Source organism: Podarcis melisellensis, assembly GCF_964234715.1.
Source record: "Podarcis melisellensis genome assembly, chromosome: 2".
NCBI classification, from domain to species: Eukaryota; Metazoa; Chordata; class Lepidosauria; order Squamata; family Lacertidae; genus Podarcis; species Podarcis melisellensis.
In genome coordinates this window covers 114144167-114170772 of record NC_138529.1, presented here as the reverse complement: position 1 = coordinate 114170772, position 26606 = coordinate 114144167, and the positions used below count along the sequence as shown (strand labels likewise).

The 26606-nt window shown below is 45.5% G+C and overlaps 3 protein-coding genes across 5 annotated transcripts in view; all 3 read left to right on the top strand.

Moving 5' to 3' along the window:
- LOC309364400 (uncharacterized protein) overlaps positions 1–26606 on the top strand; it is a 121535-nt gene that overhangs the window by 61285 nt on the left and 33644 nt on the right. Inside the window, exons 3-4 of one of the 2 annotated variants that reach the window (XM_081901606.1) lie at positions 13984–14170; positions 15672–17917. The exons of the other annotated variant lie outside the window; for it this stretch is intronic. Of the exons in view, the coding sequence (XP_081757732.1) occupies positions 13984–14170; positions 15672–17320 (1836 nt within the window). The 3' untranslated portion in view covers positions 17321–17917. Of the gene's footprint in view, positions 1–13983; positions 14171–15671; positions 17918–26606 lie in introns of those variants that run through there. 2 annotated transcript variants of the gene reach the window in all.
- LOC309364882 (uncharacterized protein) lies at positions 6424–13967 on the top strand. Its single transcript, XM_081902854.1, has 2 exons — positions 6424–6486; positions 10216–13967. The coding sequence occupies exon 2, from the start codon at positions 10231–10233 to the stop codon at positions 11632–11634; it is 1404 nt and encodes a 467-aa protein (XP_081758980.1). The 5' UTR covers positions 6424–6486; positions 10216–10230; the 3' UTR covers positions 11635–13967.
- Positions 10492–25033, top strand: LOC309365190 (general transcription factor II-I repeat domain-containing protein 2-like). 2 transcript variants are annotated; one of them, XM_081903404.1, is made up of 3 exons: positions 10492–10596; positions 22661–22983; positions 23526–25033. In XM_081903404.1, the coding sequence occupies exons 2-3, from the start codon at positions 22675–22677 to the stop codon at positions 23679–23681; spliced, it is 465 nt and encodes a 154-aa protein (XP_081759530.1). In that variant the 5' UTR covers positions 10492–10596; positions 22661–22674; the 3' UTR covers positions 23682–25033. The 2 variants fall into 2 exon arrangements, with proteins under 2 accessions (XP_081759530.1, XP_081759529.1); XM_081903403.1 differs by lacking the exon at positions 10492–10596 and adding an exon at positions 20065–22125.

The following is a 26606-nucleotide window of genomic DNA, read 5'->3' as shown; positions in this document are numbered from 1 at the left end:
GCTCTCTACTCCAACAGCAGTGAAGGTAGCTGAGGTGACCCACTGGATTCATCACTCCCGTTTGAAGAAGTCCGAAGGCAGTTGGACGTGCAAAGGTGACCCCTCTAATCCTTTAAAACTGACTCTCTCCAAAAACCCCTGTATCTAGCCCTACCGGGAATGGGCTAGGTCACGGGCAACATTAGATGACCGGCCTGCTGCAGCCACAACCTGGAAGCTGGCTGACCTGCGCACGCCTGAAGCTTGAGGAGCGTCTGAACCAGCGACTGTGAACGAGAAGATTCTCTTATACAATTGATTGACTACCCCCCCCTTGTGGAACAATTATCAGGGATATTACTCATTGGAGATCCTCGAGATATATGTTTTGGTCTTGGTGGTTCCCCATTTCTGTCACTGGGGGAATTATATTGGGGCTAATATTTATTTGCTATCACAATAAGGTAATCTTTTGTGGAAGGAATGCATATACTAGACATCAACATGATTTTATTCTTAATCCTGATCCCTTGGGAAGGGGAAGGGTCCTTGAATCTGACCAAATTTGCTAAATATGGATTCAGTCAAAACCACAATATGTGGGTAGGCTTAGCTGAGATGGTAGCCAATGTTACAAATAGTACCAATTGCCTTGTTTGCTCTTTTGGGCCAGATGATTCAGAGGGAGGTATGCCCTTATTACCGATACCATTAAATGCCATTGGTATGGTAAGCGAAATACCACACCAAACAGAAGTACAGAATTTCCCCGGATGGAAGTCAACTAAACCAATACGAGTTATACCTGTACAAGGGGAATTCTGTGTACATAAATCATCAGATGCAGCTGATTCTACCATGGTAGGCTCTTCTCATTGCCACTATACTTGGGATTATATTAAGAATAGTCAAACCTGGGCAAACGGTACTACCTATCGAACTCGGAATACCTTGCCCTGTGCACCTCCTTTTATTCATGCATGGAAAATGGTGTGGAACATAACTGTGACAGCAAAAGGCAATCTAACATACTGCACTGTGAACTCTGTACCCCTTTTGATATTTCGCCTTATGCACTCCACGTACCAAAAACCTCGGACCCGATGGTTGTGGTGGATATGTGGAGAATGGGCATACAAGCAACTCCCTTCCAAATGGAGTGGGACTTGTTTCCTGGGGTGGGTATTACCACCAATGTGGATTATGCCCACTAGTTCGGCCAAGCGTACTCGAAGAAACGCTTATATTTTTCATATAGCAGGAGGAAGTACCCAAAGTTGGAGCGATACTGATGATTGGCCACCAGAGTGCATTATAGCCTTTTATGAACCTGCCTCCTGGAATCCTGGTGAGCTCATACAAGGAGCACGGGATCCTATTTATAATCTAAACAGAATAATTCGATTGCAAGCAGTAGTGGAACTTGTAACCAATGCAACGGCCCAGAGTTTGAGACATTGCACAACAGTTGGATGAAAGTAGAGCCGCCATTTTGCAGCTGAAAATGGGAATGGATTATGTACTTGCCAGGCAAGGAGGCCTATGTGGAGTCTTGAATTTGACAGGGAATGCCTGTTGCTTTAACATTTCTGATAATGGTGAGGCAATCCGTGTGTTGGCCACAAAGATGGAGAGTATAGCACATGTCCCAGTACAAAAATGGGAAGGATGGGATATGGGATGGCTCACCAATTGGTTACCTAATGTTGCGGGACTCAAAGGGATACTATTGTCTTGCTTGTTTTTCTTGACGGTAGTAGTAATGGTTTTATGTATAGTGCCATGTATCATTTCATGTTTTAGAAGTACAATTAGCAAGATGATTTCAAATGAAACTCTACCTCATATCATGGCCCTATACAGAGCTTTACCTCAGGAATATGATGAAGGTCAAGCTATCAAGGACACTTGGGATGAAGGTCCTTGAGCTTGAAAGGGGGGAATGAGGCATCTGATCAAGGCCTGTATTTTAAAATGAGCTTAAAGATTTTCAAATGTTTTATGCCAGGTAGAAGACCATCTGCCTAAGTACTTTGGCAAGATGTTTATCCTCCTGGACAAGCCCCCCCCCGATATATAGCAGAAAACAATTCTCAAAGTCGTAAAAAGGGAATTACAGGCTGAGAGCAAAGGTTACTAGGTTACTGACCCTACAGAATACAATCACCTGCAAAAACACAATTAAAATTGGTAAATAGTAAGTTAATACCATGTGCCTTCTAAGGTTAAAGGGCAAATGGGAAAAGCAGCTGGCCAGGAAAGAAGGGGGGGTGTAAACTGAAGAAGAGGCTTTTTCCTTTTTACTTTGAGAAGGCTTATTATTCTAAAAAGCTATCTATGTTAATGTATGAAATATATTGGCTTAAATGTAATTATGCAAAGGATTTAGAAAGTAAGAAATGTTAGATTCTTATGTTAGATTCTTATTTCATAGAATCATAGTTGGAAGAGACCACAGGGGCCATCGAGTCCAGCCCTCTGCCAAGCAGGAAACACCATCAGAGCACTCCTGAAATATGGTTGTCAGGTCTCTGTTTAAAGACCTCCAAAGAAGGAGATCTTTCATTGATGATGTATGAGAATGTGAACCCAAGATCTCTGACATCTGTTTAAGATAAAAATTTAAAACCATTAACCATCTGTTTTGGAGGGCAATAGGGCAAGGAGGGCAAGAGGTGAGCTGGTAATTAAGGTTCCTTGTTGAGGCAAATGTAAGATATATGACTATTTATTTACCATTTATGGATAGCTCTTTGTTTCCCATAAAAGGCAATAGGAAATGGGTGTATCTTTTATGATTGGTTCTAGCAAACAGCCAATAGGAATTTCAACCAGGCTGATTGGACAGAGGCAGCCAAAGGAGGAGCAAGGGGGCTGAGCTGAGGAAATATAAGTGCTGACCACCAGGGCTGGAGTGGGCAGAGCTTTGGTAACCAATACCACTGTGTCTCTCATTTATTTGTCTGACAAATAAATTATTATTTTAATTTCTCTATTGCTGCATTGAATATTTCATTCCAGCTAAGCGTTAACCACAAGCAGGGTGCTACATCACGGAACAACTTTAACAGCAAGTACTTGAAGGGTACTTCAACAAGTACTTCAACAAGTACTTGAAGGGACGCAGGTGGTGCTGTTTGTTAAACCACAGAGCCTAGGGCTTGCCAATCAGAAGGTCGGTGGTTTGAATCCCTGCGACGGGGTGAACTCCCGTTGCTCGGTCCCTGCTCCTGTCAACCTAGCAGTTCAAAAGCACGTCAAAGTGCAAGTAGATAAATAGGTACCGCTCCGGCAGGAAGGTAAACGGCGTTTCTTCGCGCTGCTCTGGTTCACCAGAAGTAGCTTAGTCATGCTGTACACCGGCTCCCTCGGCCAGTAAAGCGAGATGAGCGCCATAACCCCAGAGTTGTCTACAACTGGGTCTAATGGTCCTTTTACCTTTACCTTTACCTTTACTTGAAGGACCAAACCAAGAATTACAACAATCTCTTCCTCAAAATGGTTCACCCTCCACCACCTTTACTGCAGTCAACTGAAGGCAACCAACTATGCCCTGGGCCCCCCGATCTTTCTCACTGCCAATGAAAACTAATAAATGAAAAGGAAGAGAACCTACCCATGTCACACTGACACAAACACCTCGCATATGAACTTTGTAAAATAATGAAAGTGTACTACCCCTCCCCTGCTCGCTCTCCCCACCTCTCAATCCCCAACCTTACACTGTATACAACATTAAAGTCTGTCTGTCTGTGAATTTTTATGATATCCAAACAGAGTAGCTTATAGTTAGGAAGCCAACACCCTCCCTTCAGTTGTGAAAGAAATAAGCAGCTATCCTATCCTAAAAGACATCTGAAGGCATCCCTGTTTAAGGAAGTTTTTGATATTTAATGGTGTACTGTTTTTAACACTTGATTGGAAGCCGCCCAAAGTGGCTGGGAAACTCAGCCAGATGGGCGGGGTATAAATTATTATTATTATTATTATTATTATGCAATTATCTTCCTCTGTTTCACTTCAGATAATTCAGTGGGGCCTCTTCTCAGTTCATTCTCTTCTGGATCAGTGCCTTAATCCTTTGAAGATTTTGTATATCACAGAATAGTCATTCAGATGTCCCCAGATGTTGTTGTCAAGTTCCCATCAGCTTCAGCCAGCAGGGCAGACAGTCAAGGATGATAGAAACTCCACTCTGGACCCCACCACCTTGGCTCTGCTGCCCTATATCCTTCCCATTGAAAGAAATGTGAAAATTAATTTTGTACACTATAGATTTATCCTGCTCTGGTGCATGCAGTGTCTTTTGTTTTGCAGCTGTGTGATTTGTGCTCATATTGTATTGTGGTGGCCATTGGCTATAAACAATAAAATTTATAGATACAGTCGATTGAACTGCAGAAATAAGTAAAAAAATATATAAAACGATTTTATTTTTTTGGTCCTTACTCCCAAATGGTGTGTGTGTTTTTGGTTATATTGTGCTTTTGGTTATATTGGGGGTGGGGTCGGGAGTGGAGAAGTATGAAAGCCAAAATCGCTCCCCTCCTCTGCTGAATTGATACAGGAGACCAGAGCCAGCGAATGAAAAAGCAGGGAAAGAGAAACCCTCCAAGTGCCACTGTTTAGAATTAGAGAATGGAGTTATCCAACCCCCGGCCCCCTGAAGGCAATCCTGTATAGGAAAGTTTATTAATGTTTAATGTTTTATTATGTTTTTCATATATGTTGGAAACTGCCCAGAGTGGCTGGGGCAACGTAATAAAATGTGCGGTGTATAAATAGGAAAATTGTATTTATGGAAAGGGATGTCCCTATTTTCATCAGAGAAATGTTGGAGGGTTTGGAAAGGTCGGTGGCTGGAGCGAAGTGATTGCATGATCCCAACCATTTGAGCTGCAGGCATAGCTGTCAACCTTCCCTTTTTTGCGGGAAATTCCCTTATTTCAGCGCCATTTCCCGCTGCTATCCCGGATTGTTAGATATCCTGTAGACTGTCCCAGGGACAGGTGAGGCTGCTGATCCCTTATTTTCCAGTCTGCTGATCCCTTATTTTCAAATCTGAAAGTTGACAGCTATGGCTGCAGGGTGGCATCGTCCCAGCTTTCTGAAAATATTTAGTGATGAGGAAACCAGTGACTGCACATCAGATCACAAGGAGACTTATTTGTGCGACATTCTGGATATCTTATAAGATGCCAGGTAGATTCCAATGATACAATAAATTTTGAGGGACAGCGCAAGGGGGCGCATCCAGCCTCGCAGCCTCCCAGGGCCCAACCCACAGCCAGCGAGCTCCGATGCCCAGAGAGGCAGGAAACGGGGCCAGCCAGGGGGACTCGCGAGCGGCTGCACTTTCCTGTCCCCCGCAGAGGAGAGCGGAGGAGCAGCGCCCCGTTACAACTTATTACCTTATGTGGCATATGGCTATATGGCTAGCTAAGCTCCCCTCCCTCCCTTCTCTGTGTTTTCTTCTTCTCTTGCATTACTGAAGCAGGAAGCAGGAAGCAGGAAACAGCTTCTGGCCTAGATAGCTGAAGCAATTGCGGTTTTAACCACAGCTGCTGCTAGCTGCCTAACCACAACTGCAGCAGTTAGCTTGGGTCCTGATATTATTGAGATTAACACTTCCCTCTCCCTTCAGTGCCACTGTTTAGAATTAGAGAATGGAGTTATCCAACCCCCGGCCCTCTGAAGGCAATCCTGTGTAGGAAAGTTTTTTAATGTTTAATGTTTTATTATGTTTTTTATATATGTTGGAAACTTCCCAGAGTGGCTGGGGCAACGTAATAAGATGTGCGGTGTATAAATAGGAAAATTATATTTATGGAAAGGGATGTCCCTATTTTCATCAGAGAAATGTTGGAGGGTTTGGAAAGGTCGCTTGCTGGAGCTAAGTGATTGCATGATCCCAATCAGCAGAGCTGGGAACTGGACTGTCTCCTCCAGCTACCCATTCGGGCTGCAGGCATAGCTGTCAACCTTCCAATTTTTGGAGGGAAATTCCCTTATTCCAGTGCCATTTCCCGCTGCTATCCCGGGCTGTTGGATATCCCGTAGACTGTCCCCGGGACAGGTGAGGCTGCTGATCCCTTATTTTCAAATCTGAAAATTGACAGCTATGGCTGCAGGGAGGCATCGTCCCAGCTTTCTGAAAATATGTAGTGATGAGAAAACCAGTGACTGCACATCGGATCACAAGGAGACTTATTTGTGCAACATTCTGGATAGCATATAAGATGCCAGGTAGATTCCAATGATACAATAAATTTTGAGGGACAGCGCAAGGGGGCGCATCCAGCCTCGCAGCCTCCCAGGGCCCAACCCACAGCCAGCGAGCTCCGATGCCCAGAGAGGCAGGAAACGGGGCCAGCCAGGGGGACTCGGGAGCGGCTGCCCTTTCCTGTCCCCCGCCGAGGAGAGCGGAGGAGCAGCGGCCCCGTGGCCTGGCGAGTTTCCCCGGAGAGGAGCCGGATTCCGCTGCAGGGACGGAGCGAGGAGTCCGAGGTGCAGGAGGCGGGGGGGGGGGAGGAGGAGGAGAGCAGGTGGGCCTGGCAGGATCAGGCCGGGAGTCCAGCCAGAGGCTGCAGGGCGCCCCCCCCCAACCGGGCAGGAAGGGGAAGGGGCGCAGCGGAGGGGCAGGGCATCTGCAGGAGGGCACAGGGGCAAACATCTCTGGCTCAGGCTGGCACGGACCCTGCCGGAGACCCTGGGGAGCTGCTCCCTTCAGTCCTGAGCTCAAGGGGCAGAATGAGGGGTCCAAGGCAGCTGCTGCTTCGCGGTGGACGATGCATATAGTCGCTCACGGATCAGCGGCGTAGCTGGGGCTTTTGCCGCCCCTCTCCCTGTCCATCTGCAGGGAGCCCAGCCCATTTCGACGGTCCTCCCCACGGCGGACAGGGAAGGGGAGGCAGGGGGGGAAGGAAGAGCAGTGCAACAGGGAGGTGTCCCTCTCACCCTGCAGCCCCCTGACACCCTTTGCAGGCCACTACTCCTGCCCTCCCCCCCCCCTCTGCCAGTGCCATTGATAAACCTATCGCCCTCCTTCGCGAATTGGTCTGATCGCCTTTGAAAGCTCTCTTTGTCACCACCATCGTCGCATCTTGTGGCAATGATGTCCGTCAGGTTCATTTAGCAAGGAAATGGCTTCTTTTTCCTGCCCCAAATCAAGGTACACTGTGCCTACACATGGAGGTTCTGTTGATCTGTCACGGCAATTAAAACAGCTGATAGATCTATACTCCAGAGAATGCATCTGATCTTTTCCTAAGCTGCCAAGCTAGTGACCTCTTGTGTCTGCGTGTAAATAAGTGAGAGAGCCTTAAGCCTGGTTTCATTAATTGTTTTATTTCCACCTTCCTCAGTAAGGCTGCAGAGTTTTCAGATGAAGGCTGAGGGTTGAAGTGGGTGACAGTTTAGAGAATGCAGAAGAAAGGAGGATTCTTAAGATGTGTGGCATATGGAAATGAATTAATGATAATAAAAACGTTGAAGACAGTATTGTAAAAGACTGAGGAAGGCGAAATTGAAATTAGCTATTCATGTTCAGATTATTACTCATTTCATTTCTATACTGCTTCATATTTCTAATTTTTTTAATAATAAGTTTTATTAAAATTTTCACAATATCTCCAATCATACAATTTTCCAAATCACATATTTTGACTTTTTGAACCTCCCTCACCTCCTCTGACAATCATCCGTAATTAAATTTCTACCTTCACATTCCTTAATTATAGTATCGCCTTCAAGTAAAATCTTTCTATCCTCGTTTACATTCTTGCAATATTCCTTATTTTTTTCACAAAGCTTCTTTAAAACACACTAGCGTTGTTTGTTCCTCACATACACTCTTCAAATATTCTCTGAATTTTCCCCAGTCCTCTAGGAACTTGTGGTCTCTTTGAAGTCTGATTTTTCCAGTTAATTTATCTAGTTCTGCGTAATCTGTTAGTTTTTTTCTCCATTCTTCCAAAGTCGTTCATTCTTCTTGTTTCCATTTTTGGGCCATCAATGTTCTCGCTGCTGTTATTGCGTACTGAAAGAGTTTACAGTCCCTCTTATTTATTTCATTTCTAGTTATTCCCAGTAGGAAGGTTTCTGGTTTCTTTACAAAGCTATATTTCAGCATTTTCTTTAACTCATTATATATCATTTCCCAGAGCCCCTTCACTTTCTTACACTCCCACCACATATGAATAAAATTACCCTCTTTCTCTTTACATTTCCAACATTTGTTACAGGTTTTATACATTTTTGCCAATTTAACTGGTGTTATATACCATCTGTATACCATTTTCATAACATTTTCTTTTAACATAGTACATGCTGTAAACTTCAGATTTTCATTCCATATTTTTTGCCAGTCTTCCATATCAATACTATACCCTAAATCTCTGGCCCAGTGAATCATTACAGATTTAACTTCCTCATCCATCGTGTGCCATTCCAATAATATTTTATACATTTTTGAGATTATCTTACAATCATTGTTAACAGTTTCCGTTTGAAATTTCGAATCTTTTTCTTTATACCCTTTTTCTTTCACATCCTTTTTAAACATATAATTTATCTGGTAGTAGTGCAGCCAATCAAATACATGTTCTTTTACTTGCTCGTATGGCTTCAATCTCCATTTCTCTCCTTCTTTTACCACTAAATCTCCGTAAGTAATCCAATTACTCCTCATATTAATTTTCTTGACTCCCATAACCTCTAATGGGGATAACCAATGTGGAACCCCCATTTCTAATAGATTTTTATATCTGTCCCATACTTCAATTAACGATTTCCGGAAGATCTGGTTTTCAAACGATTTATAACCTTTTTTCTTCTCTTGCCATAGATACGCATGCCACCCAAATCTGTTATCTGCTTCATATTTTTAAGGAAAAAAATCTAATTAGTAATTAGAGAGCAATCTCATTGCAGTTTGTGTCCATAGGATGTTGAGAACATTAACTCTGTGGATCCAGGAGTTCTCTCCTCCTGATAGTCTTAGATTTGATTGTTCTTTCCGATAGAGCAGGAGGAACGAAACATTTATGGGCTTAAAGCTGCATTAATTCTGGAGGCCACATTCCAGTGAGCTTTGAGGCCAATGTATGCACATGCATGCGCACACAGAAAAGAGATGCAGACCATAAAGTCACATGCACACACTCACCAGAGGTGCTGCACACACTCACCAGACATGCCATCTAGCATACATACAAGTCTTGCAAACACAATCAGTATGTTTAGGCCTTCCAACCCCAGTCTTGGGGGGAGGAGAAATAAGAGCACAAGAAGACCCTGCTGAATTAGCAATGAGATCTGTGAAAAAAAGTCCCTTCTGATTGTTCTTTAGAAATCCTCTTTAAAGAGCAGCCAGAGGGATCATTTATTTTCCTTTTGCCCCATTTCAGCACTGTGCTGGTTTGTGCTGAAATTGGAGTTGAAAAGATCTCTCTAAGGGCCCTTTAGGCATCTTTCTCTCCAGAACAGACAGAGATCTTCATCCTATGATCAGATCAGGAGATGGAAATGGCAGGGACTAGCAGGACACACCCTGAGGCTTGACAAGCCATATGCAGCCAATGGACTGCAAGTTAGAATATCTTCAGTAAAGAGAGTTTGTGACCATCAAATATAAAATATTTTGGAGTGGGTTGTTTGATTTTGTTGGCCAATGTTCCTTTTGTCTGTCTGTTTGTTTCTTAGACTGTGCAGATACCATACATTTAAAGAACGTGGCTTCCCCCAGAGAACCACAGGACCTGTAGTTTATTGCTAGAGTTCTCAACACCCCTAACAAACTGCAGCTGGCAGGATTTCTTGGGTGAAGTAATGTACTTTAAGTGTTAGGTGGGTCTGTCGCAGCCTTAATCATATACAAAGATCTGTTGCTGCCTTTCCAACATGCTAGAAGTTGCAGCCAGGATCAGCATTCCCTGTCCACTGAACATGCTCAGTCCTCTCAATGGGTTGTTTTTGGATTTCCCTCCCACTGCCTTGGTTCCCCCACCCCCAAATATTATTTGTACTTCCATAAACCTTGATGTTTCCCCCAGTCTTTGGATAACTTCCCCTCGTCCCTGGGTGGAGTCATTTGGGTGACATAATGATTGTCATTCACAGCCTGAACATCAGAAATAGAAAGAGTAATAATATATTTCAAAAACTGGCTAATGGTTAAAATGCGCTTTTGTTTTTATTCTTGGGTTTTATTTTACTTTGTGTCTAATTCTTTTCCAGCAGGGTGCTGTAAAAATGGAAGAGCAGGGACCCAGGAGACCCATTCAAAGGGAAAGACTGGAGTGCAAAGGAAGGAAACCTCCTGCCGGCCAAGTTGGGGCCATCAGGGATCTTCTGCCTCGGGCAGATTTATTTCAAATTAAGCAGGAGCCAGAGGAGGGGCAGCCGCAGCAGCACTGGGATGCCCAGAAGCAGGATTTCCTGAAGACGATGCAGCTCCCTCGTTCACGATGGGAAACCCCACAGGCTCCCAGTCCTCCCCAATCTGGGAATAGTGTCCTCTCCTTCAGGGGAGCTGCAGATGCCAGTCGGTGGCCAAGTGGGAGAGTAGGGGGAGCAGACCAGACCCTGCTCCCAGACACTGAGGGGCTTTTGGGAAAGGTAAGTGCCCTCCTTCTTGTAAAGAAGCTGGTAAAATGCGGTCTTGACTTTGCTACCACTCAGTGGATTTGTAACTGGCTGACTGACCGAACCCAAAGGGTGCTCATCAATGGTTCCTCTTCATCCTGGAGAAGAGTGACTAGTGGGGTGCCACAGGGTTCTGTCTTGGGCCCAGTCTTATTCAACATCTTTATCAACGACTTGGATGATGGACTCAAGGGCATCCTGATCAAATTTGCAGATGACACCAAACTGGGAGGGGTGGCTAGCACCCCAGAGGACAGGATCACACTTCAAAATGACCTTGACAGATTGGAGAACTGGGCCAAAACAAACAAGATGAATTTTAACAGGGAGAAATGTAAAGTATTGCACTTGGGCCAAAAAAATGAGAGGCACAAATACAAGATGGGTGACACCTGGCTTGAGAACAGTACATGTGAAAAGGATCTAGGAGTCTTGGTTGACCACAAACTTGACATGAGCCAACAGTGTGACGCGGCAGCTAAAAAAGCCAATGCAATTCTGGGCTGCATCAATAGGAGTATAGCATCTAGATCAAGGGAAGTAATAGTGCCACTGTATTCTGCTCTGGTCAGACCTCACCTGGAGTACTGTGTCCAGTTCTGGGCGCCACAGTTCAAGAAGGACACTGACAAACTGGAACGTGTCCAGAGGAGGGCAACCAAAATGGTCAAAGGCCTGGAAACGATGCCTTATGAGGAACGGCTAAGGGAGCTGGGCATGTTTAGCCCGGAGAAGAGGAGGTTAAGGGGTGATATGATAGCCATGTTCAAATATATAAAAGGATGTCACATAGAGGAGGGAGAAAGGTTGTTTTCTGCTGCTCCAGAGAAGCGGACACGGAGCAATGGATCCAAACTGCAGGAAAGAAGATTCCACCTAAACATTAGGAAGAATTTCCTGATAGTAAGAGCTGTTCGACAGTGGAATTTGCTGCCAAGGAGTGTGGTGGAGTCTCCTTCTTTGGAGGTCTTTAAGCAGAGGCTTGACAACCATATGTCACGAGTGCTCTGATGGTGTTTCCTGCTTGGCAGGGGGTTGGACTCGATGGCCCTTGTGGTCTCTTCCAACTCTATGATTCTATGATTCCTCTCACCTGGGTTTCCAGCACCTGGAGGTCACAGGTCCAGTGCCTCTAGACATGGAGGTTCTGCTTAGCTTTGGTGGTGAATATTCCTCCTCCCTGCACTTTCTATCTAATCCACTTTAAAAAGGTTTGCTAGACCAAACCTTACATGGCAGGTTTGCGATCATATCTCCTGCTATTCTTACTTTACCTAAAGAGCTGCAGGTGACTCTGAGTTTTATCAGAGCAGAAGCTGTGTCAGAAGAGGTGACCTTCCACCAACCCCCGTTTTCCTCCTCTAAATTGCCTCCATTTCCAAAATGATCTTTTCTCCCCACTGAGGTAAAAATCTTGGCACGTCTTGCAGCCTCAGCAATCCCATGTGTTGTCGCATTAAATAAGACTGGCGTACCTTGCAAGGTTGTTGCAAGATCTATTAAGATAATGGCCAGGTTCAGATGACTGAATCACAGCCTGAAAAGCTGGGTTAAAAATAGGAACAGTTTTTAATGCATTGCTGCAGCAAAGTTACGCTAAAACCTAAGTTGACCCAAGATTAAAACAAAAAACTATAGCCGCCACCGCATTCTCCTGGCCCCCACAACCAGAATGCATCACTCCAGGAAGGACTCCCACCCAACCTTTAGTGAGAGAGGGGAAAAGAGAAGGACTCTAAATGGGTAGTTGCACAAATTTACCAGCTGTGGTTCTGCACTGGCAGCAAGGCTAACAAACAGGGGAGCTGGGAACGTGCTGGTCCCATATCTCCCTGCATCTGCCTCCTGACCTAATTGTCCCAGCTTACCTCATGATTTGGCCGGCCCTGAGGGTGAACTGTGATGAAACCAGGTAGTCTCTTATGAGCCATAACTAACAAACTTTCCATTTTGCCCAAACCAGGAAACTACAGCTGCCAGCTTTGGAATAAGCTGGGATATTAAGCTAACTTCAAACTGTGCTTGGTGAAAACAGGAAACTCTGGCTGATCAGTGGCTCCGTGGTTTGACTGATCCCACTGATAGCAGTAAAAATAGGAAGCCCTGTTGCGTTCGAAGGGGTTGTTTGGACAGAGTCTCTGATCAGCATGCGTAGCAGGACAGGCTTAAAAAGGTAAAGGACCCCTGACCATTAGGTCTAGTTGTCACCGACTCTGGGGTTGTGGTACTCATCTTGCTTTATTGGCCGAGGGAGCTGGCATACACCTTCCGGGTCATGTGGCCAGCATGACTAAGCCACTTCTGGCAAACCATAGCAGCGCACGGGAACGCCGTTTACCTTCCCGCCGGAGCGGTACCTATTTATCTACTTGCACTTTGACGTGCTTTTGAACTGCTAGGTTGGCAGGAGCAGGGACCGAGCAACAGGAGCTCACCTCACCCGGTCGCGGGGATTCAAACTGCCAACCTTCTTATTGGAAAGTCCTAGGCTGTGTGGTTTAACCCACAGCGCCACCCGCGTCCCAGGACAGGCTTAGGAAGCTATTATTATTATTTTGATGATTATTATTTGCATCCTGCCTATCTGACTGGGTTGCCTCTGCCCATCTGGGTAGCTTCCAACAAAATAAAAACCGTCAAAAATTTCCTTGTAAAAGGCTGCCTTCGGAAGTCTTCCATTTTGTAGAAATGGCCTTCGGTTTTAAAGAATTGCCATCTTTTCGCAATCATGTGGTGTAAACATGTATGTTGTCCTCTACGTCCAAACACACACAGACCCACACACAGTAGGAACAAGCAGTGCTTTAAAGTGCTTATCTTGCAAACTTGCCATCTAAGTTGTTTACTCCTGACCAAAGTTCCTGTTTCCCAAAAGGACAGGAGAGGGAGCAGAGGAGGAGACGGATGGGTTTGAAGGCTCCTTCCCTCAGCCGCCTCTCTCCTTTGAGGAAGAAGAGAAAAGGGTGTTTGCAGGGCAGGAGGACAGAGGAGGCGGCAGCGAGGCCAGAGGGAGCAGTGGGCGGATCCACTGCCTCTCCCAGGGGGTCCAGATGCAAGCAAGGGGCTTCCTTCTTCTTCATGCAAGGGCCACCCATGTATTCAGAGCAGTCCTTTGCAGATTAACTCTTAAGTTCCAAGGGATCTCCTCTCAGGCCACTAATGTGCATACCATGTCAGCCTTAGGAAGGAAGGCGGGACAGGCAGGTGAAAGGAATTGCCAAAGGTGTTTGAAAATGGGTGGGGGCTCTTGGGAAGGGGGTGCCCAGTTGGGGCTTCTCCAGGGGCAGCAGAATGTCTTGGGCAGGAGAATCCCTGCAGGGGCTCTCAGACTCCCTTGGCTTCTTCTTCTCTCCCTCCCAGGAAGCTGCAACTTGCTCTGGATTCTGCGCTCCTCAGGAAGCTGAACCTGCAACCCTAGCTGAGACTGAACCTGCAAGCCTGGCCAGGATGGAAGGAGGAAGATGGACGGTTGACCTGGTCAGGCTGTCTCCCGCATCCCTCCCCACAACCTCTGAGCATTCCCTCCCAGGACCCTTGGAGAAATCTGGTGAGTTCTAGGGGAGAGGAGATGGGGACAGGGATAGATGGAAGGTGGAGGGAGAAAGAGGAAAAGATGGAGAGGAGACAAATGGAAGGAAGTTCCTGACAGGAAGAAGGAAGGGGTGAGGCCTTCTCCAAAGGAGTTCTTTGTTTCTTGAATCCTTTTCCTAAAGTAGTGGGGGCAGATTTTCTTCCTCCAGGCTTTGAAACCTTAGGTGTTATTTCCATGGCAGGAATAATTGATGGTAATGATGTTGCACACCAATCCTGAACAATGGGTGAAGGGGAATGGAAATGTTTCCCATAATTATTTATAATTAATGTATTTAAATGGTTTCTATTACCTTTATTTTTTATAGACAGAGTCAGAATGATACATTCCACCAGCATCAAAACACAATAGATGCATGCACCTCCCCAGTTTGGTGGGCTTAAGGGACAAAGGACCCATTATCATGATACACAATTCCTGTGGCTGGAGGCTCTACACTTAAGAGTGGGCATATAAAGTCCAAGAGTGTCTGGTATTATAAGCAAATTGTGTAAACTTGCCAATCTTACAGACTGGGGTTGTTTGTGAGAGTGAGTGAATGGGATAATAATTTTAGCGCCCCTTGGTTCTCCCGCACAGACGGGAGACAACTCCAGTAGTAATTATCTCAAATGAATAAATCACTGTGGAGCTCAGTCTTCAGCCTGTTCATCCCAGCTTGCAGTTGCCGAGTCCTCCAGCAAAGAAGGCCCCACTTTCACTTTCTTTTCCCCTCTTCTCGCAGATTCTCTCGAGCCTATGATTTTTTGGACAGGCTATTTCGGGGGTGCTGTGTCAGAGCTCAAACTGGAGATAACAGTCTGTGCCCCCACCCCCCGTCACCCCCTCTTCCTGCTCTTTCTTCTTTCCTCCTGCTGCAGCTTGGCTGCTCCTCCCCTGCTTCACATTCCAACTGAATCACATCTCTTGCGTTCTCAGGCTCTGTCAGCGGAGGCACGAGAGGCTTGAGATTCACGGAGCTGACACCCTGTAATTTTGTCCGTCCCTAAGCTTCCATGGAGATATTGTGGTACAACCTTGGTGCAAATTTGAAAATAAGTACACAAAGCCAACAAAGAGACTCAGAGGTTTATAGTGGCACCAGCTCTCCTGGTCAATAATCCACTTTGTCAGACTGCAGCCCACAGAAGCTTAGGCAATAATACATTTATCAGCCTTTAAGGGCTGCAAAAGATGAATAAACAGAAGCGTAGAGAAATAGAGATGTGTCTAATAAACCAGTTCCAGCATAGATCTGTATTATAAAATGAAGATGCCTTAGTAAGTGTGAATGGAGTGATCATGTATTGCTCTTGCCATTATCTTGCCATTATTAGCTTTCGTAAAATTTGGAACCTCGAGAGGATAGTGGAGAATGAAGGTGTTACAATGAGAGAAGGTGCAGACTGGGATTGACAGTTGTTCAGTTCCATTTTTGTCTTTCTTGAAAGTCTAACAGGATTCTCTTTCCTTCCAGACTCCCAAACAGGTGAGGAAGATGAAAGTCAGAATTCTATGGAGCCACCTGTGAATTTATGCGAAAGAACAAAGAAATTGAGGATACAACAACAAACTCACAAAGGAGAGAAACGATTTGAATGTACGGAATGTGGAAAGAGCTTCAGTCGAAGTGGAAAACTTAGAATACACCAACGAACTCACACAGGGGAGAAACCATTTAAATGCATTGAATGTGAAAAGAGCTTCAGTCGAAATGATACACTTAGAATACACCAACAAACTCACACGGGGAAGAAACCTTTTAAATGTATTGAATGTGGGAAGAGTTTCAGCAAAAGTGGAACACTTAGAATACACCAACGAACTCATACGGGGGAGAAACCATTTAAATGTATTGAATGTGGAAAGTGCTTCAGTAGCAGTGAAAATCTTAGAAGACATCAACGAACTCACACGGGGGAGAAACCATTTAAATGTATTGAATGTGGAAAGAGCTTCAGTGAAAGTGGAGCATTTAGAATACATCAACGAACTCACACGGGGGAGAAACCATTTAAATGTGTGGACTGTGGAAAGAGCTTCAGTCGAAGTGGCACACTTAAAAGTCATCAGCGAAGTCATACAGGAGAGAAACCATTTAAATGTATGGAGTGCGTTAAGAGCTTCAGTCAAAGTAGACACCTTAGAATGCATCAGCTAAGTCATACAGGAGAGAAACCATTTAAATGTATTGAATGTGGAAAGAGCTTCATTCAAAATGGACTCCTTACAATACATCAACGAACTCACACAGGAGAAAAACCATTTAAATGTATGCAGTGTGGAAAGAGCTTCAGTCAGAACGGAGCACTTAAACTACATGAACAAATTCACACGGGGGAGAAACCATTTAAATGTATGCAGTGTGGAAAGAGCTTCAGTCAGAACGGAGCACTTAAACTACATGAACAAATTCACACGGGGGAGAAACCATTTAAATGTATTGAATGTGGAAAGTGCTTCAGTCGATATGAAATCCTTAGAATACATCAAAGAACTCACACTGGGGAGAAACCATTTAAATGTATTGAATGTGGAAAGAGCTTCAGTCAAAGTGGCGATCTTAGAATACACCAACGAACTCACACGGGAGAGAAACCATTTAAATGTACTGTATGTGGAAAGAGCTTCAGTCATAGTGGAACACTTAGAATACATCAACGAACTCACACGGGAGAGAAACCATTTAAATGTATGCAGTGTGGAAAGAGCTTCAGTCATAACGGAGCACTTAAAGTACATGAACAAATTCACACGGGGGAGAAACCATTTAAATGTATTGAATGTGGAAAGAGCTTCAGTCAAAGTGGCGATCTTAGAATACATCAAAGAACTCACACTGGGGAGAAACCATTTAGATGTCCTGAATGTGGAAAGAGCTTCAGTGCAAGTAGAACACTTAGAATACACCAACAAACTCACACGGGAGAGAAACCATTTAAATGTGTGGATTGTGGAAAGAGCTTCAGTCGAAGTGAGACACTTAAACGTCATCAGCGAACTCACACAGGGGAGAAACCATTTAAATGTATGCAGTGTGGAAAGAGCTTCCATGAAAGTAAAACACTTAGAATACATCATCGAACTCACACAGGGGAGAAACATCAGCTAACTCACACACGATGAAAAGTACAAGTGTATTGACTGTGGAAAGGGTTTCAGAGGGAGTGGAGACCTTAATATTCATTAGCAAATTCACACGGGGGAAACGATGTAAATGTATGAAGTTTTCTACACAGGGTTCACTACTTATATCAAGAAACTCATAAAGGGGGAAATCAGTTGTAAATGCATGGAATGATGTTTTAGTGTTTTTACTAAAATTTGTATACACATATGTATGTATAAAAGTAATGAAGGTCACATATACTAAAAGTAAGTTGCAACTTTTTGCTAGATAAACAGGGAGGGAGTGTGAATCTGGAATGCTCAAGGTGTGTGTTGAATCTGTTTAGTTTTCAGGTCTGCCTTTCACTGCCCAAATGATGGGCTGCCCTTGTCTTGTAGATCAGTATTCCAGGCGCTCATTACTTGGACTTTGCATAACCCATTGAAGACCTTTTTACTGATAGCATTTTCCAGCTGAATGAAAGGTCCCTGTCTTAAATGTTCATTTGGCATTGCTTTTGAAACTCATCTCCTTTTTTCTGTGCTCTTGTGTACCTGTTTAGAGCTGTTTTTATTAAATATTTTCTGCATTGGCTTTTGACCTGTGGAAGGTGACCAGTGAGGGTGTTTTTTTTGTTCCTTAGTTCACAGAAATGTTTTAAAGGAATGTGGAAGAATTAGGGCTAGGGGAGGTTAGTGAAAGGGACTGAGGAGTGGGAGACTGATTTGTTGTGAATGTGGGAGGTGGAGAGGAAGAGAAGAGAGAGCTCCGTTATTTGGTCAGGGCTGTGGCTAAAGGCCTTGGTCCAGCTTTTCTGGGAATTGTAGTCTCAGGGTGTCCAATTGTAGTTGGCTGAGGAGGCTCAGAAACTTCTGAGAGGTTCCTCCCAGAACTACAGTTCCCAGAGTTCCTAGGAAGTGAAGATGGCTGTGAAGTCTCTGGACAAGTGTCAGCAACCTAAGGGCCACGGGCTGGTTCCGGCCCGAATGGGTTCTGGATCCGGCCCACGGAAGGTCCAGAAATCGCATCATGGTTCTGATTCATATAGTTTGGGCTGCACCATTTTTCTCTCTCTTTTTCTCTTCCTGATGGCGGCACCTCTTCCCTCCCTTCTGGCTTCTCCCTGCCCTGCGGAGGAAGGGGGCTAGCCTTTGATTGGTGCCAGCAGCATTGTTTCCCTCTGATTGGCTGCAGAGTTCTTTCCTCCTCCCTCCCTCCTCCTAGAGCCTAGGGCCTGGGCTTTGTTTGTGCCAGTGTGATTACTCGATGGCTGCCATTTAAGGCAGCCCCTCTCCGGCCCTCAACTGGCTCACTGCTCCTGCCGCCGCAGCGAGTGGTTACTACACGATCCAAAGATTAAACAAAAAAATAATAAAGTTCTGAAGGTCCCAGTTCTGCACCGCAGCATATCTGTTCCGTTCTGAGACACCCTCCCAGGGTTCTGGGGTGTATGAAGCCTTGCTTCCCTGTTTTTAACTCTGCTACCGAAACCGTCTTCCCCCTCCAGGACGGGAGAGCGGAGAACACGCGTCTTGCAGAAGGAACCGCTCGCTGCATTCGGTAGCGGAGCTGGAAGGTGGGGCACGATGCTGAGGGAATCTGTATTATATCTGGAGGAGAGAAGGCGGAAGGGGGGAAGCTCAGTGCACCCAGAAGACGCCAGTTGTTGGTTATAGTTGCATCTATACAAAGTGCATAGCCTTTGCCCTCCATAAAGAAATGGGAAGGAGACAAGAGCTGGAATAGCTGACCAGAAGGAAATGTAACCTGGGAACTTCATGTTGCTCCCCAGCTCCCTGACCCCAAGAAAAGACTCCTCCAGGGAGGCAGGTGAGCATCACAGCTAAACCCCCCATTATGCTCTCCAGCAGCTAATCGCTCAGAACAGGGCTTTTTTCATTCAGTTCTTTGTGTTGGGGGGGGGGTTACCTTCCCTTCTTCCCTTGCAATCATGACAAAAATGAAACCTCCATGGCAATGCTTTCAGCCCCAGAAGAGGAGCTCCCCTTGGTGTCAAGGGAGGGGTCCAAGGGAGCATCTGGAGCCCTGCCTTCCCTTCTGTCGCTGGGCCCTTCCCCTCCTCTCTCTGCCATCCCAGGGCCACTCTTGACTCCCCAGCAGGAGACTGGATCTGTCTGTGATGATTAGATGTCCTGGCTGGTTGAAGGACCACTTCCTGTTTCCTGGAACTCCATCCTGCCTTCTCATGCAAGGTGGAGTCATGAAGCAGGTGAAGGCTGAGCACACCTAAGGGTGGCGCGGGGGGTGGGTGGGATTCTGCTTAACCTTTCCCCGTCTGCTCCTTTAATGGATCCACATCCCCACACCAAAAGGGGCAGTGTGAGGGCGCAATCAGTGTTATGGAGCTGCCCTGAAAATCATTGCTTTGTGACCGTAAGAGGCCCTTCTCAAAAAAAACAAGCATCAAGAGAATTTAAGCTACAGAATTTAAAACAAACAGATAATTACAAAAAAAGAAAGCAGTCTGGTGCCACATTGCGTAGGAGTTAGTTTAACACACACTACCTGGGGCTGCCTTTGAAAAGAGCTCAGAAAGTTCAGCTGGCTGAAAGAGCTGCAGACACACTGCTGACCAGGGCTGGCTATAGGCAGCATAGGACTCCCATATTAGAACAGCCCCGTCTGCCTAATTGTCTGTTTCTGGACACAATGTGCTGGTTATCACCTATAATCCTGCTTTGCCTAATTAAAAAATGCCATGTCCTGTATTGATAGTTTTGTTCAGTATTTCAGATCTCCCCCCCCCCCACCAAATTAGGGATTCTCTCCAAGGACCTGTGTTTGAAAGGGTGCGTGAATGTGAAAAGTCCTGCATTTAAACTCTGGGTAGCCAAGCACAGACAGACTGACAGATTCATGAGTATCTGGGTGTGTGCATGCATGTGTGACAAATTCCAGGGGGGGGGGCCATCCTGTGAGGCTGCAGGAGATTGGAATGGATTGTTTTGAAGTCACTTCAGTACCAGGTGGAAAGAGAAAACCAACTGTCCACCAACCCCCCTCTCTGCCCTGCCCTGGATTCACCACCCTGTTCCTTGTTTTACTGCCCTGTATTTTGCCTCACACTTACTAAGCTAAATTTTGGCTTAGTTTTGGTTTAGCAAACCTGACTAACATGCCACTTTCAAACCTGAAATCTTTTTTCCTCCCGTTTTGGTTTGGAAGTTGGAGGAAAGTCAGATTCATGATCTGCGACTGCCCATTTATTTGGACTTTTCAGCACTGTGGCCGCTGTCACCCCTAAGCTCACGTCAGCAATGTCTAGGCAACACAGTGACCATGTATATACGCAATGGACAAGCTTTACAGAATTCCTTCAAACCATAACAAGTACAAAATGAAATCTTTAGTCTCAAAGTCTCTGGAAATCTTTAAATGAAGTGAGGTACCAGACTTTGCAGGATGAAAGACAAGCTGTGAAGCTTTGTGTATTCAGCAAATATGATGTCCAACACTGAACAGTGATTCCGGATATTGACTACTGTTTTGTGGAATTCTTGTCAGCGTGGTGGGAGGATATAGAATTGCTGCATAAACTGAAAATAAAATTTTGCAGGCGATGACCTGCATGACATACCACTTTACAAAAATTTTAAAGTAGAATACAAACAGTAATGAAAAAGAGTACATACTCTTTTAGTAACAATATTTTTTGAAAAACATAAAGCTAATAACAAGGAGATTGAGTTTAAAGGTACGGTGCGAAGTAACAATACAAATACAAGGAGATTGGGATAAATTGAGCAGTGTAAAGTTACAGACAAAATACAAATAATCAAATGAAATTTGAAACAATTAAGGTCTAAATTAAGAGTTGAGAACCCCTGGATAAATGGTTTGAAACATGAAAAGAAACTGTTTCTTGCTGCCGTAACTGTCGCTCATAATCTTTTCTGATGCTAACTGCCTTCTGATTCACCCATAAAACAGTAAATAATAGATCCGTATCTGAATGATTATGGGGAAATGTTCTCCCAGAGGTGCCTCCAAATTAGCATTACGAATATGCGATTGGTGTTCACCAATCCGAACCCCCACAGCTCGAGTGGTAGAGCCTATATGCAATAAATTGCCAGCTGCTGCCTTTGCTGCCTTCGTGTGTTGTGATGGCGGCAGCAGCGGCAGAGGCAGCAACCCCCTCATTCCACTAACGAAAGGAACCTCTGAAGCCTGGTGCTGGGCTGGCTCCCTCCACCATCCCTCCACTTGGATACCCACTCACACACACAGAGAGGGACGCATGCAGCCTCTTGCCTTCCCTCACGTTGCGCACTGCCCTCAACCTCAACTTGCCCTCTTGGTCAGGCTGCCGAGAGGGAGGGGAGGGTGGGCTTCTGCTGGGCCAGAGCCGCTTCTCTTCTGGGAGACACCCCCCTCCAAACCCCCTCCTTTTTGTGTTCTGAGCGGCTGTGTTGCAGGGCCCCCGGGTATCATAAATACCCTCTATTTAAAACTTTTTCTTATCAGGCAATCATCAAAATTTTTATTTATAGACATATTACTGATTTATTTTTAGCTGCTTTTGGGGGGCCCTCCTCACCTGTGCCCCTAGTGGGTGCTTTCCTCGCTGTCCCCTAACTATGGCCCTGACCCCAATCACTGCAGCCTGTGTGGGAAAGCCTTGAGGAGCTCACTGTGTGCAAGGGGGCTTTCCCAGGAGAGAAGCTGTACTGGTGCTCCAAGGGCAGGAAGAGCTTTGGCTGGAAATCGTTGCTCACTTCACACAAAAGGATCCACATGGGGAAGAAGCCATACAGGTGCTCTGAGTGCAGGAAGAGCTTGGGGGTCAGAATCCACACAGGTGAGAGAAACCTTCCCATTGCCCTGACTGCAGTTAGAGCTTCAGCCAGGTAGCCCCTCTCCCCTGACACACGGGAGAACCAACACAAGAAGAGGGGGAGAAGAAGGATCTGAAATATTTTCCTTGAAGCTTGAATTGGTTTTTATTTTTTTATTTGTTTTATTTGATGTGTTGTGAAGCGCTTTGAGGCTTTTTCTTTAAAATAGAAAGCGGTATAGAAATGAAATGAATAATAAGGATAATTTCATTGCCAAAAGTAAAAAATGGCACCTCGGCATTCCATTGTGGTGACCGTAGCCTAGGTTTAAGGAGACATTTAGCAATTAACTGATAGATATCTGAGTTTTTAATCCTGCCATGGAAGGATGTCATCAGCAGGGCTTCCTCTCCCACTAATAAGGCTGAAGGTGGCTGAAGCACAAGATGGAGGTTGTGGAGCCTTGGCTTCCAGTATTTTCTCTTGATTATAATTATATCATCACTCCCCTCACCCTGGAAGAAATCCAGTTAACCGCTCCACCTGTTTCTTTGTTAGATCATTTGGTTGCAATGCCGTCGCACAAGAAGAGGAAGATAGATTTGGAGTGCCGCATTTTCAATAAGAAATGGACACATGACTATTTCTTTGTGGAGCTGAAAGGCATGCCCGTGTGCCTCATTTGTGGTGAGGCCCTTTCCATCCTGAAGAAGGCCAACCTGCAGAGGCACTACAGGACGAAGCACATCCAGTACGAGGAGTTCCAAGGGCAACTGCGCGAGGAGAAGGTCAAGGCGCTGAAAATGGACCTGCACGCCCAGCAAGGCATCGCCCCAGAACCAAGGAAGGAAATGGACAGCGTGGAGCAAGCCAGCTTCGTGGTGAACGAGCTGGTCTCCAAAAACCTTCACCCGCTCTCCAGAGGCAAGCTGGTGAAGGAGTGCATTGTGGCCACCGCCGCTCTCTTGGCCCCAGAGAAGCTGAAGCTCTTTGAGAGCGTGAGCTTCTCTCGCAGGAGGGGCCCAGCTCACAGCAAGAACTCGACTCGGGGAATGGAGGGGTCTCTGGCAAGGGACCCCCGGGGCCCCCGATTACCAGAGGTGAACTTGGAAAGCCAGCTGCTAGCGGCCACATTGTTGATGCCGCCAGGCAAAAGTGAGCTTGAAAAAGAAACACAGCCACAAGTGTCACACTGAAAAGCTGCTTAGTTGAATGTTTATCATTATTTTATATATATTCACGTCTTTATTTTTTTCTTAAGTTCTTCATCATCAGAATTTTATCATTCGTACGCCACCCATCTAACTGCGTTGCCCTACTACTCTGGGTGGCTTCCAACAAAATATTAGAAACACAAGAGCCCTCAAACAGTAAAATCTTCAGCTGTGAAGTTATATAATTTTTACATTTTTTTATCTTGCAGATTATAGAAGATGGTTCTGGAATTGGTTGGCTCCGCCTAACACTTCCTCTTGCTCTGCCAAGCAATGGGCATCAGTCCCCACTGCTTCTGTTTGGACCCCACTCCCCACAAAATAGATTTTTCCAATGGGTCACTGGCCTTTCATTTAACAAATAACGAAAGGTTCCCCACAGCAGAGTGTTTAAGTGTAGGCTGGTGCCAAAGGTAGAGGCAAATGGTTGCAATGTATTAACCTATGTTGCTTGGCTATTTTCCTTTTTTTCTTCCGTGACGGACTTTCAAGAAATCGACCTGGTGGTGAGGCAGGGATTGGGTGATCTTTCCTCTTTGAGGCACAGTTTGTTCCTTTGTACGTTCAAACATGAAAAGTAAAAGTGGGCCAGCACGACAAAATGGTTACAGAATATTTACCTGGCGAAAGGCTGGCATCCTGTGGCCCCTTCAGATGTTGTTAGATTTCAACTCACGTCTTCCCTGGCATTGGCCATCCTGGCTGGGACTCATGGGAGCTGGAGTCCAATGATCTCTGAAGGACCACAGGTTTCCTTGCGTCTAGGTCCACAAATGCCAGGGACAATTCAAATCCTTCCTCAGTCGTGAAGCCGATTGGGCGACTTAAAGCTGGTCACCATCTTCATGTGAAACCTCCCTCGCAGGGTTGCTGTGTGCGTGAAAGCAATATATCTTGTGGTGGGCTTGATGAGGGAAGTGTGCAACAGAAATGTAATTCATAGGTAAGAAGACAGGAAATAGTTCTGAATCTGATTGAAAAGAAAGCATTCTTTGTCTCCATATAGCATATAGCAGGGCTGGGGCCCATGTGTTGTTGAACTCCAGTTGAAGTCCCAGCATCTGGTTCCTCAGCCCTCTGCACTCTCTCTCTGGAAACCTCCAGCTGCCAGGTGACAGGAACCAGCCAATGCCTTATAGTTCAGAAACAGACTGCCAGGAACTGGGATTGCAAGTTGCCAATCCTGGAAACTTAGGCAAGCATCAACATATTCGGTTTCCATGCTTATGAATGTTGATTTGGATCAGATCGTCTGAGGTGTGGAAATATTAGGGGAAATATCTGCTTGACACCACCTTGGGATAGTTTTGACAGCAATTAGGGGAACTGGGAATATTTCTAGGTCCATCAGGGTTGATGGACCAGTAAATAGCTAGAGAGGATTAAGGTGTGTCTTGGTGGGGTGGGGGTGGAATTAGGCCTTGTTTCTTGTGTGGCAGATAAGAGATTCCATAGTTCTTAAGGGTGAAAGTTTGCTGCCTGTCAAAATGATGCTTGAGCCTTTTTTTTTCCTTTCAAAAAACCAAAGCAAAACAACCCAAACATGGCAGCTGGTCTAGTCAAGCAGGAAAATATAAGGTTCATTTGTGAAGTTACCTGTGTAGCTCTGAGCTTTGTTTACACCTGTCCTTTTTAGCAAACAAATCCACGTAATTGTTGGTGGCTGTTAATGTTCTTGTCAAATAGAACTAATTAAAAGTTTTTACTGTTAAAAAAAGTTGTGAAAAATACTTTCAGCTGAAGTTGCAAACACACTGATCCTGATCCCTGTACAGTCGTACCTTGGTTCTCGAATTTAATCCGTTCTGGGAGTCCGTTTGATTCCTGGAACCGTTCGAGAACCAAGGCACGGCTTCCGATTGACTGCAGGAGCTTCCTGCACTCAATCAGAAGCTGTGTCGGACATACGACTTTTGAAACATTTGAGTTGCAAGGCGTTTGACATTCAAGGTATGGCTGTACTACATATACACTACAGTTGGGTTGAAACAGTTCTCTTTACTTACCTGATTTGCACTTAATAATTTATCATAATAATTTATTATTTATACCCCGCCCATCTGGCTGGGTTTCCCCAGCCACTCTGGGCAGCTTCCAACAAAATATTAAAATACAATAGTCTGTTAAACATTAAAAGCATCCTAAACAGGGCTGCCTTCAGATGTCTTCTAAAAGTCAGTTGTTTTTCTCTTTGACATCTGGTGGGAGGGTGTTCCACAGAGCGGGTGCCACTACCAAGAAGGCCCTCTGCCTGGTTCCCTGTAACTTGGCTTCTCACAGGGAGGGAATCACCAGAATGCCCTCAGCGTGGACCTCGGTGTTTGGGCAGAACAATGGGGGTGGAGATGCTCCTTCAGGTATACTGGACCGAGGCCTTTCTGAAGGTCAGCGCCAACACATTGAATTGTGCTCGGAAACGTACTGGGAGCCAATTGCACATGTGGTCTGTGGTCCTCAGAATCCACCCCACCCCCTTCCATGGCTCTGCTTCGCACCTTAGCCAGCCGGGATGTCCCTTTAAACTCCTGACAATGCCTCCTCCTCGCCTGGATGGAGGGGAGAGAGTTGTGTGTGCATTTGTATCTCAGATATATCCTTCCCATACAAGGCAAAACTGTTCAAACTATGGCACTACCTCTTTTTTTGCTTTAAAAAGAAAGCATTGAAAGAAGGGTTGTTTTTAAAATTTATTGCTTTATTTTTCACAACTTAATGCAAAGAAAAGAACTTCCCCTTTTTCCAGCCAGTGTGGTGTAGTGGTTAAGAGTGGTAGTCTCGTAATCCTGGGTAACCGGGTTCGCGTCTCCGCTCCTCCACATGCAGCTGCTGGGTGACCTTGGGCCAGTCACACTTCCTTGAAGTCTCTCAGCCCCACTCACCTCACAGAGTGTTTGTTGTGGGAGAATGTTAGCTGCTTTGAGACTCCTTAAAGGGAGTGAAAGGCGGGATATCAAATCCAAACTCTTCTTCTTCTTCTTGTAATGTGGTGAACCAGGTTCGTGTCCCCGCTCCTCCACATGCAGCTGCTGGGTGACCTTGGGCTAGTCACACTTCTCTGGAGTCTCTCAGCCTCACTCAACTCACAGAGTACAGTGGTACATACGCTTCAGGTTACAGACTCCGCTAACCCAGAAATAGTACCTCGGGTTAAGAACTTTGCTTCAGGATGAGAACAGAAATCGTGTGGCGGCGGCACAGTAGCAGCGGGAGGCCTCATTAGCCAAAGTGGGGCTTCAGGTTAAGAACAGTTTCAGGTTAAGAACGGACCTCTGGAACAAATTAAGTACGTA